This window comes from Rutilus rutilus (assembly GCF_951802725.1).
Source record: "Rutilus rutilus genome assembly, chromosome: 16".
In the NCBI taxonomy this organism is placed as follows: domain Eukaryota; kingdom Metazoa; phylum Chordata; class Actinopteri; order Cypriniformes; family Leuciscidae; genus Rutilus; species Rutilus rutilus.
This window is the reverse complement of record NC_140224.1, coordinates 1,363,374-1,380,724: the sequence shown is the minus strand read 5'-3', so window position 1 is coordinate 1,380,724 and position 17,351 is coordinate 1,363,374. Positions and strand designations below refer to the sequence as shown.

At 37.7% G+C, this 17,351-nt stretch overlaps 2 protein-coding genes across 11 annotated transcripts in view; both read left to right on the top strand.

Annotated features, from left to right (window-relative positions):
* The window catches only part of LOC311305678 (uncharacterized protein), a gene marked incomplete at both ends in the record, with an annotated part of 2,844 nt that extends 2,409 nt beyond the window's left edge, over positions 1-435 (top strand). The window contains 2 exons of the mRNA XM_084433491.1: positions 1-187; positions 320-435. The exon at positions 1-187 is cut by the window's left edge and continues 59 nt beyond it. Of these exons, the coding sequence (XP_084289617.1) occupies positions 1-187; positions 320-435 (303 nt within the window). The remainder of the gene's footprint in view (positions 188-319) is intronic.
* A 4,933-nt stretch (positions 436-5,368) lies between these two features.
* Positions 5,369-17,351, top strand: part of LOC311306526 (uncharacterized protein) — a 92,322-nt gene continuing 80,339 nt past the window's right edge. For 4 of the 10 annotated variants that reach the window (XM_084434972.1, XM_084434971.1, XM_084434970.1 and 1 more), the window contains exons 1-2: positions 5,369-5,716; positions 10,619-10,693. In XM_084434972.1, the coding sequence (XP_084291098.1) occupies positions 10,627-10,693 (67 nt within the window). In that variant the 5' untranslated portion in view covers positions 5,369-5,716; positions 10,619-10,626. Of the gene's footprint in view, positions 5,717-10,618; positions 10,694-10,921; positions 10,973-17,351 lie in introns of those variants that run through there. The other 6 variants (XM_084434967.1, XM_084434968.1, XM_084434973.1 and 3 more) reach the window with 6 other exon arrangements.

Here is a 17,351-nt window from a genome sequence, read left to right as displayed (position 1 = left end):
GGCATTGAGGTGTCCCGGTTGATGCCCCTCTACAGACGGATCTACGGCAGGAGGTTCGGGCCCTTGAGCAGTTACGGGCTCTCGGGCCTCCAGGAGCTGTTCCTGCAGATCGGGGACCGGGTGTGTGTGGAGAGGACTCACGGTAAAAACATGATCAGAGCCGTGAACCCGGGGATCAGAGGTCAAGGTATGAACTGAACCAAGACACTTTCACCCAAGATTACTTCTAAAAATAAGTGTACTCTAAATAGCATAATGGCCAGATTGATTAATTATAATTTTGTGTAAACAAATCATTTAAAAGTGTTTTAAACTGCAGTTCATCGAATGGCCACTAGAGGCCGGCTGCAGAAGAGCGTCAATCCCATAGACCTCCATGTTAAAATGCCCAACTTTACAGCAGAAGAAAACTGCTTCTGCATGTTTCTTCTGTGAAAGAAAAATTCAATAACAATAAAGTTCTGCATAATTAAGGGTGTGGCCACTTGAGTGACAGGTGGATTGTCGCAGATGTCACTACTAGCCTTTTGTCTGCTGTCTGCTAGCGTCACGTCACCTCAGCTAATCCGCCTCGCTGCACATTTTCGTTTATCCGGGAGTGACGCGCGGCCAAGATGGCGGCGACTTGCTCCGCCCACTTTGGGCTTCAAAGACACTCTTCAGAAACACTACGAGTGACGTCACACACACTACATACATTATTTTTTTTACAGTCTATGATCCTGACATGAGAAAACAAATTTGCCTTGATCTTTTGACATATACAAGTTTTAATAGCTCACAAATAACGTCCTCATTATAAACAAAGCATTTATTTAATCAAGCTTCAAAAACAGCTGGTTTTGATATTCGGTGATCTGTGACATCACACGGGCAAATTCATTTGCATATGTCCGCCTCTAGAGCAAGACATTGACCAATAGAGGCTATGCATTGAGGTCACTTTCCCACGGGAACACACTCCCTCAGTCGCACCGAGTGGCAGAAGAGCTGCTGAGTGACTGGATTTAACAGGGGAAACTGGGAAAACGCCAGTAAAACAAACGAGTATCAGTTTAAACTAAAGGTTGGACTCGATATAGTGTTTCTTACAACTTACCACAGATCCAGTGATCGTGGATATCGACATGCAGCAGGAATCGTGTTTCCTGACATTTATATGAGCCTGATTTCGACGCCGGGGAAAAACATAAAGCAAATTTGCCTGTGAACGCTTTATATAAACACGCTTTATATAGGTGTAAATCCGGGTGATCACTGTTATATACATCATCATATCCTCCAGCCCTAAAACTTGTGTAGCTTTTTGTCAGTGTTTATTAAAAAACATCCAATTATGCAGAATATACGATGGTAAATATTTAATTGATGAGTTGTCAATACAATATATAATAATACAATATATAGGGTGTGATTTTACCCCTAAATTCAGCGTATCGACACACAATAAGTCCAGCTTTCTCTGCCTGGATCAGTTGTTTCTGTGGATCACAGCGATCCATTTGCTTCTCTGTTCTGTGGCTTTCAGTAGTCTGTCAAAATATACGCGTTCAGTTGCAAAAGCGTTCGTCCAGCGTCAGAAACTAGTGGATGGTTTATTTTAATGGCGTCCCGGATCAAGTCAGAGGAGTATATGTGTGTTCGGAGCATGTGACTGCAGAGTGTTTTGTAAATGAGGCTCAGTGTAATGGAGAGTTCACAAAGAAACCTTTGCTGACAGATGAAGCAGCGACTGTAAAGTGAAGGATTTCATAACGCTTTGTCTATGAATGACGGTTTTATGAACACTTAATGTTTTAAAAACACTTACTCGTGTGCAATAGCGAGTGGCAGGTGAAACTGTTTCCCATGTAATGACATCTGCAGGGTTCGATCAAAGTGCTTAAAGGGATAGTTCACTTTGAAATTAATTTTTGATATGTTTTAGCTTACCTCAAGGGCATCCAAGATGTAGGTGTCTTTGTTTCCGCAGTAGTTTCAATTTGGATATTTTTAGGTCAAACCGTTCTTGTCTGTCAGTCATATAATGCAGGTCTATGGTCACTGGCTCAAAACACAAGCACAGAGTCCAAATTAAAACAATTCCCCATCGTCCAAATGAAACATTTCCCCATCATAAGTACACATTGATGACCTAAGACACGAAACGAGCGGTTTGTGTGAGAAAACGAACAGTATTTATATCGTTGTTATCTCTTGAAAACAGCACACGTCCAAATGATCTGACGGCGCGGGCGGGTATAGATATATACATAGATGTCGCTTGGCTACGGTTTCGTTCCAATGAACTGCAGTAGCCAAGGCGACATCTATGTATATATCTATACCCGCCCGCGCCGTCAGATCATTTGGACTCTGTGCTTGTGTTTTGAGACAGTGACCATCGACATGCATTATATGACTGACAGACAAGAACGGTTTGACCTAAAAATATCAAAATTGAAACTACTGCGGAAACAAAGACACCTACATCTTGGATGCCCTTGAGGTAAGCTAAAACATATCAAAAATTAATTTCAAAGTGAACTATCCCTTTAAAGTACACGAATTTGGCTTTTTGAAATGTAAGTCCTGGAAAACCCTTGAAAACAGCCATATTTACAAAGAGGAACTCGAAAAGTGCTTGACTTATTTAAATACAATATATATGAAATTAAATTTTTTCATAAAAAAACCCCACAAATACAATCTTTTCACGCAAATATAACACTGAAGCCCGTCTGTTAAACCCCCATTAGACCTTTTCTCGATACGAAATACGCCAACATCATAATATAAAATATTATTTATTGAACGGTAATAGCCATTATAAACTTTGTATTAAATATATGGTAACACTTTACTTGAAGGGGTGTGCATAAGACTGACATGACACATGTCATGAATTTGAATGAGGTTTTATGCATGTTTATGACAACTGTCATTAAGTGTCATTCGCTCAATTATGACATGTTTAATGCAAATATGGCGTTGTGTGAGATGTCTTTGTTATGGCAACTTGACATTACTAAGACAACACAACCTGTCATAAATATGTCATAAACATGACATAGCAGATTAATTATCAAACTTAAAAAGACACTATCATCTTTTTAAGGTCATGTGGTTGGTTCTGACATTGGCTGTCATGAAGCCATTATAACATTTTAATGACAAATTAAATTTGTACCACTGTAGTTGAGGTCAAGAAAAACATTCATGACACAGTTATAATGGCCTCATGACAGCCAATGTCAAAACCAACCACCTGACAGTTTAATGAAATGTTAACCCATAAAGCTAAGTGTTTTTTTTAAGTTTGATAATTAATCTGCCATGTCATGTTTATGACATATTTATGACAGGTTGTGTTGTCTTGGTAATGTCAAGTTGTCATGACAAAGACACTGACAGGTTATGATGTATTGGTTTATGTCAAGTTGTCATAACAAAGACATCTCAAACAATGTCATATTTGCATTAAAAATGTCATAATTGAGCGAATGACACTTAATGACAGTTGCAATAAACATGCATAAGACCTCCTTCATATTTATGACATCTGCCATGTCATGATTATGAAGGTGTCATGTCAGTCTTATGCACACCCCTTCAAGTAAAGTGTTATCAAATATATTATTAAATACGTTGTAAGTTGTATTTTTGATACCATATGGGCTCTATTTTAACGATCTGAAACGAAAGTATCAAGCGCAAAACGCAAGTATCTTTGTGGGCAGATCTCGGTGCAAATCTAAGATGTGTTGGTCTGAAGTCGCTTCATTACTCATAGGTGTGGTTTGGGCGTAACGTGAAATAAACCAATCAGAGCGACATCTCACATTCCCTTTAAGAGCAGGCGTGCTTGTTCCATGGCGGATTGCTATTATAACGGCGGATTTGCCAGGAGCGGTTCACAGCCGAGGAGACCGACGTTCTCGTCAGGGCCGTAAAACACAGAGAAGTGACATTGGGGATGGAGAAACACACACAAATTAGCTTCGGTTAAACAGGCGTATGATAATTTGGGTAAATGTGTAAGCTAGATTTATGCCTATTTTTTCACATCTTCATGGACACAACAATGATTTCCCTCGTGTGGTAATATTTTTCCTTGTAATAATGTATGATTTTCTAAAAATGAAAACTGCTGCTTCTGTGTAGATGAGAGAATCAAAGTGTGTGTGTGTTGTGCACATGCTACATTATGGCCAAGCATGTGCCCTTAAAATAGCATCTGAATAACATGCGCAACGAGAGGACTCACAGTAAATTCACAGTGAATTGTTTTCTGAAACTGCAAAATAGCACCAGGGAACGTTTGCGCCGGAAACCGCCTCCTCTTTTCGCTGAACCTTCCCCGGGAGCGCAAGTTTCATTCCCTAATTTACCGACGTGTGTCTGTGGAGGGAAAAGTCTGCTGTGCGCGGGTGCAAAATAGGAATGACACATAGATACACGCTGTACAAAGTCAATTGCTCTGGGTGCAAGATAGGGCCCAAAATCTGTCATTTGAGTTTAAAAAATCTTAAAGATTTTGTTTGATAATTGCAATGTCTGATTGTAATCCTTGAAAATCCAAAAAGTAGTGCCTGAAAAGTCCTTGAAAGTCCTGGAATTTCTTTTTACAGAATCTGTACTAAATATATATATATATATATATATATATATACTTTTTTTCTGTGTTTTTACATTGAGTCAACCTCAAGGAACATATAAAAATAATAAAAAAATGTCATGGATATTAATTGAATATCTAATTCTGGTACTGTCTAATTTTCTATCACTAAATATGTATTTATATAATAAATCTCAATGTATTCATCAGCTTGACGTCAGAAACACCAGCGATTTTAAAAAAAGCGAGACTGTCTTTGGTTCACTGCAGTTTTAAGGAGAAAATACTCAGCAATGGTGTCGACTTATGAATTTACACATGCTTTGTCTTAAAGCATATTAAAATTGACATATAAACAACATTAAACGCTGGATTTCACCACAGGGGGACTTTAAGATTATGAGTGAACCTCAAGGAACATATCACAATAATGTCATGACCCCTTTAATTGAATTTCTAACTCTGATATTGCATAATTTCTTATCACTAAATATGTATTTATATAATCATATATCAGTTATTGGTCATCCAAAAGTAGCTGTGAATTAAAACATCTCCTAAATGACAAATAAATCATTATAAAACGATCTGGCATGTATTTTGTATTTCCTGCATGCTGAACAAACGAGGGTTCATCGGTAGTCTTTTGAAATGCTTTTGTTTTTCTCACTTCCCCTTTAATTGGCCTGTCAGTTCAGTATCGTGTTTCAGGAAATGCAATAGCGTATGTTATCACAGGCTCCAGCTGGAAGAGTCACATGACTTCCCTCATAACAGAGAGCATTAGATCAGCTGAGAACGAGAGCAGGAAAACGAAACCTAAGGGTGAAGCTCATGCCGTCATTAATCATTCCTCACAAGCTCATCTCATGCTCACACTGTGTTGTTATGGGTTCAGTCAGCTCGTTTAAAGCATTTCTCAAGCGTGTTCAAACAGTCAGGTAGGATCTTTAACCAGATAGTTTCCTTGTTTTCAGGAAATGAGAACATGACTCAAGCATTGTGTTTCAGTTTTGTTTCTCATGATGCAGTGCATATTTATGATGGGAGAGTCTAGTATAAAGGAGAACACAGTACTTTAGTCATTCAGTTGTTCGGACAGAGCAGCACATTCACTGGGTAAGACCTATGCTATTTTTTTTATCATGCTAACACATGCGAAATAAGACCTTATTGTAAAGTGTTACCAGGTTTATTTGATCTCGCTTTAGAATAAATAGTGTTAGATGGTGTTGGAATGAATATGTAATTATTTTGTGAAATGGCCATTGTTATTGTGGATCAATTTGTTATATGTAACTGACTCTAATATACAATATTATACACAGCATTAATTATCAATTGCTTCATTGTGTATTAAAGTCCCCCTGTAGTCAATAATTTTATCACTTAAAGGCACACTATGTAAGATTTTTGGATCAAAATATTCAAAAACTACTTGAACAATGTTATGTATTTTGTTAATGTGTGTACTTATGCACAGATGTGTGTGTTACTGAGCATGACGGTGAAGGTGGACAGGTTAAACTATAATTAATAGCTGTCAAATTATATTACAGTGTTTCCCCATAGATTGCTTCACAATATCAACACTGCCCGGCACAAATAGATTTTCCAGAAGGCTTTGACATCGTTGAATAAACATGAGCACTGCACGTTTCACAGTCAAAACACGGCGCGAGAGTTTTTATATGAATGTATTTGAAGGGAACTGACTGTCTTTAGAAAAGTTTCTGTTATTTTCATTTAAAGGTACAATATGCAAGAATTTTGCATTAAAATATCCCATAATCTCAAGGCCAGTGTTATATATTTTGTTAAGTTGATTACTTACAATATCCCAAATGTTTCCAACTATTTTTAAATCGTGAGAAAATTGCGATTTTAACCAAGGAAACGGGGCGTTAGAGCAGGGGGGAGCTGGGAGTCGCCAGTCAAATGCGTCATATCCGCGTTACCCTCGGTTTCCGCTCGTACTGCGTGGAGTCCTGGACAAATGCGGAAGTTGTAGTTGTAGCGTCTATCAAGCAACACACGTTAGCTTGCTTCTTGCAGTCATTATGGAACACAATTATTCTTTACCGATTGCAGCTGGTTCTGTCGACAAAGCATGCTTAATTTTATATTTTCCAAATGTAGCATTCGGTAATAGTTATGTTTATGTAAGGGAAGTATTATTGCTTTAGATTTGTGTTTAGTTTATTGACATTGTTTATCACGTCTGGTGTTTATGGCCATGTAAATAAATATAGCATGTGTTTTACATAAAGATTAATCAGTATTTTGTCAAATGATGTGGGTATGTTCAAATGAACTTTTACAACAATAGTTTAGAACACGTAAAACTGCGCCGCGTTATCACAACAATGAATTCGACATACAGTAACATCAGTGATAACCAATGTAGTATTAAACCTTACTTTTCTTGTGGTTAATTCATTTTAATGAAATAAAAGTGTGATGAGGTTCAAGAGTCAGGAAGGAAGAAGACAGGGGTCGGCGTGACTGGGACTCGTACTTTATTAAAATAAACCAAAACAAGCAAAAGTTGCGCACAACGCGCATTCACCGTGGCAACCGCGACGGCACAAAACGGTTCAAAAATGAGAGCTCGGATCCACCGGTTTTCTTTCTCTGCATCCAATTTTCTCTTCAGTCTCTCTCTCGTTCCAGCGCGCGGCTTATAAGCGGTCTCTCCACGCGGATCACAGCAATAAGACACAGGTGTTCGTCATTTGCACTTGACCTACTTGCGTCCCACGCTCGTCTCTTCTCTCTCCCATTACAGACCGCGCTGAACCACGCCCCCCTCGCCACAAAAAGCATGTCATTATTAAAAAAGAACTTAGCCTCATCCATGAACATGATTTTTCGATTCCCGTCTGACTGATTTACATCCACGGTGGAGTTTAAAACGACAGTTCCCATCATTCCACGGTCCTCCACATCGTCATCAAGCTACGCCGTTGTTGTTGTTTGGAATGTAGCGCCCTCTCGTGGCAAAAAATTCTTGCATATTGTAGCTTTAATATTTCTTTATCTTTCCTGATAAAGCAGCGTTTATGAGCGCCTCCTGCTGGACCTCTTTGTAAACAGCATCATTTTTGTGGGGTCTTACAATCCTGTATTAATACTAGTGTGGGATTTTTATACAATATTCACTCATGACAGTAAAATAGGGCATTCTAAGTCAATCCACTGCAGTGTTTACTCTCTCAATCAGTAGAAAATGTGGTTAACACCCAGTCATGCTTTAAAAAAAAATAAAAACCACCGTCATATACCGTGACACCGGTATATTTTTTAAAAATACAGCCGCCGAGCGAACGCACAGAGTAGCATTATAACAACTTTCAACACACTCAAATGTATCATATATGATAAAACAGCGCATAATAAAAAGCATAATAAAAGCTCCACTGCTCTCAAGCTGTGTGTCACGCTCGTCTCTCATTAGCAATCCAACGGCTTTCGTAACGATAATAAATATTTAATACATTACCGGTCATCCATGAACATGATTTCTGCCCGAGTCCCATGGGATTCTCCACCGGCTGTAGAGGTGAAGACAGCAACTACCATGATTCCGCGAATCAAGACATCATCAACTACGCCTTTGTTTTGAATAATCGACGTCTAGTGGCGAAAAATTATATAATGTGCATTTAAAACTCACCTTTGATCACCAAATTGACATATTTAAACTTTTTTTCTTGAAAAAAAAAAACTTCATGCCTTAAAATTGTCACGGCAGGTCAAAAAGTGAAGCGAGGATTCAAGTGCAGAAAAGGAAGGATATTTAATAAGTAATCAAAAATAAAACAAAACTACAACAAAAACACCCCGTAGGGGAAAACAAGACAGGCATCTGGTATAACTGGAAACACAAGGGAAACATAAAACAACGAACCAGCACAGGACTGCAAACACAGGGAGACTAATTAGGAAGCAAACAAAAGAAGGTAACGAACAAGGCAGGTGGGGCAAATTAATCAATAATCAGGTTAGGGGTGGGCGATATGGCAAAAATATCATATCACGTTTTTTTCAGGAAAATCACGATTCACGATTTTATCACGATTCTTTTTCATGTTGGTTTTACTATTTTGCAAGTGACTGAGCAATACCGCCAAACTAATGTCCCTATTTTAGCCTTATAGGCAACAGAATATAAAATAAAAAAGAATGGCAGACATTAAGGCCAAAGTGGCGAAGATAAAAAATGTTGTCATTATTTTCTTTGTTATTAAAAATTAACAAAGATACACATTACACATACACAACTTAATATACAAATGAAATAAACAGTGCTTTATTTTTTCATCAGTAGGTGTTTTTAACAGTAGCATTGAAGAAAGTAATTAAATGAACAAATATGAAAATAAACAACATAGACTTCACTGTATAAATTATACATTGATTCTTATTAAAGCTACTAATTTAAAGTTAGGCTATATTTTTTTCCTACTATGGAAGTCAATGGGGACCAGCAACTGTTTGGTTACCCACATTCTTCACAAAATATCTTCTTTTGTGTTCAGCACAAGAAAGAAATGAATGCAGGTTTGGAACAACATTAGAGTGAGTAAATAATGACAGAATAATACATTTTTATTTTTGGGTGAACTATCTCTTTAAGGACAAGCGGCAGCGTTTACTATTAGGCTACTGTCGCTTTAAAGGGATACTCCACTTTTTTCGGAAATAAGCTCATTTTACATCTCCCCCAGAGTTAAACAGATGAGTTTTACCGTTTTAGAATCCATTCAGCCGAACTCCGGGTCTGACTTTTAGCATAGCTTAGCATAGATCATTGATTCTGACGAGCCCAGTAGCATTTCTTTCAAAATGACCAAAGAGTTTCAATATTTGTCCTATTTAAAACTTGACTCTTCTGTAGTTAAACCGTGTACTAAGATCGACGGAAAATGAAAAGTTGCGATTTTCTAAGCCTATATGGCTAGGAACTACTCTCATTCCAGCGTAATAATCAAGGAACTGTGCGGCCGTACCATGGGTGCAGCAGGCGTAATGATATGACGCAGCGCCTAAAAATAGTCCCCAGCTCGGTAACTTCTTCCAACGTGACCGGGACTAAGTTTGTCTAACCTATTAGACCTATTTTCACCTGCACGCGACGCATCTAATATACAGGCATTTGACAAGCAGATTTTCTCTTAATTTTCTCTGTTTGCTTTCACTTTAGGCATAACCATAACTTTGTTTATGTAAACCTTGTGTGTATTTGACAGTATTAGCACAATAAGACGCGAAAGATAACTTAGTCCAGTAACCAGGTGCTGTTAGACAGGCTTTTAGTGCATGTGCGCTTTGGGTGTTTGCGCTCAGAAAAGCGCACGTTAGAACAGCGCATCAGCACGTGAATGACATGTTTAACCAGCAAGGCTTTAAATCACATGCAAATAATGAACTTTTGTCAACTGCAGTGTCCCTTTCCTCTGCGTTAACATTTGATGTGAATATACCAGAACTGCAACTGATAGAATGCACGATATGATATTTCTTCAAAAGCAGATCGTGGAGACATTTTAATCGTCCACAATCAAAAACCGTGATATCGTATGCGTGGTTCTATGAATATGCAAATGAGCCCCGCCTCCACTCACTCACTCAGCTCAGAGATCCACTGGTTGACGATCACACGTTGATCTGATTGGTTATTTACTGAATTACTGAAGGTAGTTTGTGACGTCAGAAACACCAGCGATTTCAAAGCGTGTTTTTGAGACTGTCTTTGGTTCACTGCAGTTTTAAGGAGGAAATACTCAGCAATGGTGTCGACTTATGAATTTACACATGCTTTGTCTTAAAGCGTATTAAAAACACCACATACACACATAAACAACATTAAAAGCTGGATTTACACCACAGGGGGGACTTTAAGAATTGATTTTTATCACCTAAGGAAAAGTTTGCTGTCAATGGTTATTTAACTTTTGAGGCAAAAAAAAAAAAAAAACATTTTTACTCTCAATAATGTTTGTACTTGTTTTGTTACAGATACAAATATGGACGATGGTCCTAAGAAAGACATTTTTACGAAAGTCTTTCACAAGAATAACAAAGTTCTTACAGGTACTGATTTCACATTATATGCAACTTCTAGATCCATTAATTCCATTTTGTAGCTGTTTTGGAAAGGATAATTTCTCGAGCACAGATTAAACCTATAAAAAAAATTTAAGTAGTGGATTTTTCCTATATAGCAAAATGAATGGATTTTGATTCTTGTTTTCGTTACACAGGGAAACATCAACACTATTTTTAATATGTTTTTACCGTTTCCGGAACCCTTTTCCGGTATTTACTTCCAGATTAACCCTCTGGAGTCTGAGGTGTTTTCTGGCCCTGGAGGTGTTCTGACATGCTCTGACATTTGTGCTTATTTCTGTTACTTGTGACATTTTCATGGCTAAAGTCTGATTACACTGTATTCAGCACAAACTCTGCTACAATAATATGTCAGCAGCATGTATGTTAAAGTTTGTAGTTTTGAGATAATTATGTTTTTGTGTGGTTTTTGAAAAAAACTTAAAATATTGTCACTGAAATAAGGTCATGAAACCCATACTCATTATTTCTTCACAATACTTTTGAAAATTGTATCACATAGCCTAGAATATTTGCTCCAAAAAACTATGTGAAAATCATCCTGCATACTCATTCAGATAAAACAATATATTGATGTAAAATTTGTTAGACATGTTTTGTGTTAGAAAGCTTTATGCAAGGAGGCGTGAACACATCATTAATATTGATATGTTTCAAACCTGAGAAAGACAAAGACCCTTCCATAATGGCCCTATCAGGTGCTATCAGGCCCTATCATTATGAGGAACCTTGCACAAAGAATGAGGAGAGACACAACATAATCCAAAGATACACAACAACGGACAAAAAAAGCACATCACTGAACACACTGATCTAAAGACAGAGACTTAACCAGTCACACACCTTTGTGCCATTCCTGAAACATAGTACATACCTGTCATTTCCATGGTGTTTGATTTTTCATTTTACCATGTTCATGTATAGAGACTCATGTGAATGTTGAAGTCAGCAGAACTCATCAGTGGGGCATCTGGTCCCTGTAAAAACAACAACAACAAACAACTGTGAACATACTGATATCAAGAGAAACTATAGGGCTGCACGACTTTGGGAATACATTTTAGATTTTTCTGGTTAAAATTGCAATTTAAAATTTACAAAATACATACATACTAGGGGTGTAACGATTCATCAACTACATCGATGTATCGATTTATATTCCTACGATCCAACTACATCGATCTGTGCTCGGCAAGTTGGTCTTCCGGACGACATATATCGATCTAACATCGTTTTAAAAGGCAATGAATCGATTGTATCGATACTAGGAAATAACGCATTGGATTTAAGCACGTCAGACTTTATATGGATGTTTTTTCTTAGCACTTTTAATGATAAAGGCGTTAAACGTTACTCGATTCAGTCTGCCTATCTGTGACGTCGTCGCCATGCGTGACGCGCCAGCAGCAGCGCAAAGACAACAAGCAGCGCAAAGTCTCTCACCTCAGAAAAACGGACTGTCCTGTCCTCTCAGCCGCTGTACTGCAGTAGCGCACACTCTTCAATCGCACGCGCAAATGCGGCGGAGCGCGCTGTATCACTTCACTAAAGTGCAAAAGACATACGAGAATGCAACGTCGTAAATTAGTAAGTTAAGAAATAAAAGTAAAATACCAATAAATTACGTTATTGGTACGTCATGTGTGTTGCTATTTATCAGGAGCAGTTTCCATGTTTCTTTACCAGTTCTTCTAAGTATTGTGTATCACCATGGTGGCCTAATTGTTGTTTGTTTCCATAACAAAATTCCACTTACTGGTTATTTTGTATATTTTTATATGACTGCGGTTGCTCATACCAAGATTGTATTAACAAAAACTATTTTGGGACTGCTATTTAATAGCTTAACCTCGCAGTGCCTACTGTTTATCAGTATTTGTCATATTCGTACAATTTTTTTTGTATGTTAAAGGTATAGCGGAGGATCTTTCCGAATTTTAGAAAAGAGCCGCCCTCTCCAGTCTAGTAGAATCTTCGCGACTGAGGCATCAGTGGGAAGCCCAACCTGTGCTTTTAGCGCACGCCAGCGTGTGAAATATTCACCCAAAATCACTCTGGTCTTGTTTCTATATTCTGCGGCCTTTCTCTTCTTATCATACACTTCGTATACACTTTTTCTCTTTCGACCCTCAGCCATTTTCAAAGGAATACGCTGATTTCACGCAGCCGTTATTTTGAAATCGAAAGCGAGGCTCCGGTGGGAAGAAAACCGGAAGTGTCGCCTTTAATCATAGGAGAGTCGTGAATGCGATGGCGTATTGTTGTGTTTAATGATGTTGTGTCAATTCTAAAACTGTACATACATTTCTTTCATACTTTAGACTATATCCAGTGAAATTTATTTATAAATAAATTTTTTTTATATATATATAATTTAGGGATGCACGATGATATCGGCACAACATCGGTATCGGCCGATAAAAGCTTTAAATGACCATCATCGGCATCGGCCGATATGAATATTTCTGCCGATGAGCCTTGCCGATAGGGTGGCGTGTTTCCTATGTGCACGTGACGACCGTGAACATAGCATGAGTGCCAGCAACTTAAACTTCCAACATGTGGAGGCATTTCTAGCATGAGCATCAGTTTGGTTTGAGATGTGCTGGGGACAGAGACGCATTCGCAAGTGCAGGTAGAATGCCGCAGTATTTTTTTTTTCTTTCGTGCAGGTCATGTTTCGAAAGACGATGTCCTGTAGCTTACTAATGTAAACTCTCCAAGCTACTATGCTCTCCACAGAGCATAAAATATTCATTTTATTTTATTTTTCGTGTTGGCATTTATGAGGAAAAACAGTGACAGTTCTCGGTTACAGACGTGAGCGCTCTGAAAGCGGCACTGATAGAGACTGCTTTAAAACTTCCACAGAGACCTCAAACAGAAAGCACAAAGCCTTTCTAAGTGAATTTCGTTTTGTATTAATTGTATCTTAATTTTAAAAAATGTTTCTAAAAGGATTTAGCCTAATAAATAATAAGTAAACCAGATAATAGATATCACGACACAGAGGCGCGCGCGTGAACTGGAGTTCGTCTCATAAATGAAACGAAACTCAGCATATAGCTTACTTGCCTCACAGACCTGATAAATATATCTATTATCTACAGAACGTTTGAAATCATATTTTTTAAACATAACAATTCAAAACGAAAGAAAACGATGTAATCCGAAATGTGCATTTCTCCCTGGCGCGTTCACTGTGTCGGCTGCAAAGATGAAGTTGACTGACTCGCGAGCCTACTCCGAAGATCGCGAGTCAGTCAACTTCATCTTTGCAGCCGACACAGAAAACACTTGTTTATTAATAAACAATTAAAATGTCTCCTTGCTATATTTGACATATTCATAATCATTACTTTTGCGCTTCTCTGTGACAACTTTTAGTTGCTTTATTGCAGTGTTGTGCCTGAACGCGTTCATTGAACGATAGTTCATGAACTCGTTCATATTTTGGGCGAACGTGAACTGAACGTACCGCATTACTGCCTGATGAACGTTACTGTGAACTCGTTCATTCTGGTGTCTGTGAACGGCACGCTCTCTCAGTTTAACTTCGTTCAGTAGGATGCCAGATTTCTATAAAGCCTTCCAGGCTAAAACCCACCTAAAACCCACCGTAAACCGCCCTTAATATGTAGCGGAAAAAACACCCAATCTGGCAACACCAGCCACCCGTGTTCGACCTCTTGTTCGATCTCGTTCATCAAAATGAACAAATCTTTTTTCGAGTCATTTCGTTCATTTAAGGGGCTTTAAATGTTACTATTAACTGGCAAATTCCCCGAACACATCCACCTACGCAATCTTGATCATATTCTGAATTAAGAAATCATTATAATGCAGTCAAAAATCGTTTACAGGGAACATAAATAATTACTTCACCTCGAGTCTTTCATGAACGACTCATCACTTACGTTACAAATCAAAACAAAAAGCAGCAAGGAGGCGTCGTATGATCATTTAAACGAGTTTTATGATAAGGTCGGTGAAGATGGGAAAAAATCTGACGCATATCTTCAGTGTTAAAACTGATAAAATAATTGTCTGTGGGGGCTGTGGTAATCATTTTGAAAAATAATATCTCGCAACAACATGGAAAAAAAGAACTATGAACTAGTTCATTTTTGGAACTGTGAACTTAGTTCAAAATTTTGAGTATATGAACTATGAACTGAACTAGTTCATTTTAAAATTTGTGAACTGAACTTTGAACTAGTTCATGTACGTTAGAAAGTGAACTTTCCCAACACTGCTTTATTGGCAGCGCCACCCTTACATGTTACAGTACATGAACGGGTCACCACCGCATCAGCACCGAAAACAGGGGAGCATTTGGTAGACCTAGCCTGTTCAAGTAGGAGAAGAGGAAAAAAAAATTATTTGAATTTTTTTTTCTATTTATTTTACTTCTAAGGACTGAAGTTTAATGTCTGAACTTAAAAATAAACTGTGGCAATGGCATAAATAATTTACCTATTTTTCAGGGGTGAATGTCTGTCTACATTTGTAAAATTATACATTTATGGTAGAATCAAATGTTGTTTTGTTTGTCTTGTAAATTGCCTTATCTACAACACATGAGTGTAATACAGTAAAGGTAGTACAGGAGAGAGACTTGAATTTCTCTTCAGTAAAATTAAAGTGTAAATATATCAGGGGGAAAATGTGTATATATCGGTATCGGTATCGGCATCGGACAAAATTAGTTTGAAAATATCGGCATATCGAATATCGGCCAAAATGCAATATCGTGCATCCCTAATATAATTCAGAGAGTAAAAAATGAAGCAGGAATGAACTATATACATATCCTATATTGAATATTATCTTCCAATAGTGTAAATCGCGGCAGCAGCTTCAGGTTGGTAGTCCAAGGCATTGTTGTTTATCTGTACTTCCGGGGTTCTTCCCACCGGAGCCTCACTTTCGATTTCAAAATGGCGGCTGCGTGAAATCAGCGTATGGCTGAAACCGTAACTCATCACACATATACACCTGAAAGTGCGCATGCGCATGCGCAGAAAGCGAAAACTACCTAGGGACGAGCACGTACGACGGCCTTACGTAAACATATCACCAGAATGATTGACACTTAGGTGGACCAATAGTATAGGTTACCCACCCGGAAAAAGAAAATCCTCCGCTATACCTTTAAGTAAAGGGGGACAGAACTTGTGTGTCAACAATTTTTGTGTAAACAAATGTATTATAATAGGCCTATATAATTCCTAAAAAGGTGGGTCGCGGCTTGATGACCATGGGGAAATGTGGGTCCCATGGCCAAACTATTCAAAACATCATTCAATGTTGTGATAATCGTAATTAATAATCGCAATTACAATTTCAAGGGAATAATCGACAATTATCATTTTTGTCATAATCGTTCAGTCCTACTTTATTCAAATAAAATGTGAATGCATTTGACATTAATTGTTGTTTACTTGTTTGTTTATATCCTTAATTAATTGATACCTGGTTCCCTTACAAGAATTTTTTGCTAAAAATCACTGAATCGATTTCAGGTCACTGAATCGTTTCGTATCGTATCATTCTAAATGAACCAATATATCGTCCTTGAATCGTATCAACAACCACGAATCGCGATACGAATCGAATCGTTGTTAAAACGAATCGTTACACCCCTAATACATACATATATATATATAAAATAAACACCAGGTTTGTTGTGTCTTGTAGGCATATACATGTAGGGCTGCATAAAATAATAATAACAATAGCCTATAGCAGGCCACCTATAAATCGTTAAAAAGGAACACTTCAGTAACACTACACTAGAGAAAAATATATGAATTAGGCTATCATGTTACTTCAAATGTTTCCATTCGTTATGACGTTATGAAATGAGATTGGAGTAAAAACATGAAGCCTAATGTTTGGCGCGTTTTGCTTTTCAAACGCACAGCGCGAGTGACTCAAACTCACAGCGCGTGCAGAGAACATTTACTGAATCGATCGAGCTGCTAAATCTATGAAACATCGTTACCACATTATACATATCTACGTTTGAGCAGATATCCACAAACACAGTATTTAACAGCAAACACTGGTCTAAACATTATAATATTCACCATATTAGAGTAAACACTCATACTAGCCTTATTTTATCATGCTGTGTTTTATTATCAAACATAAGAACATATTTTTGTCGTACATGTATATCAATTTAGCATTGAAAGGTTGCCTACCAGTCTATAGTTCACATTTCAACATGTTTCTGTCTATATATACTGTAGATACATTTATAAACATTTACGACATTGGGCTTCATGTTTTTACTCCAATCTCATTTCATAACGTACATTTTAGTCTGTCACCAGTTTGACTAGTTGCTACAATGTAAAGTTTATACAACAATAACATGTTTACTATAATGAGTGGAAATGTCTTACCTTAAAAATCTTTCTCATCTTCAAATCGCATTCTTCTAATTCTTCGGAGGTAAATCCAAGCTAAACAGCACAAACACAGTCTTCCAAACTCGATGAAAAGCAGAGGAGTACGTTACTGAAATCTCTGATTCTTTTTTTAATATTTTGAGGTAATGAAGGGATTTACAGGTCTGCGTTCCTTCACGTGGACTATTTGCATGTCAATCGCT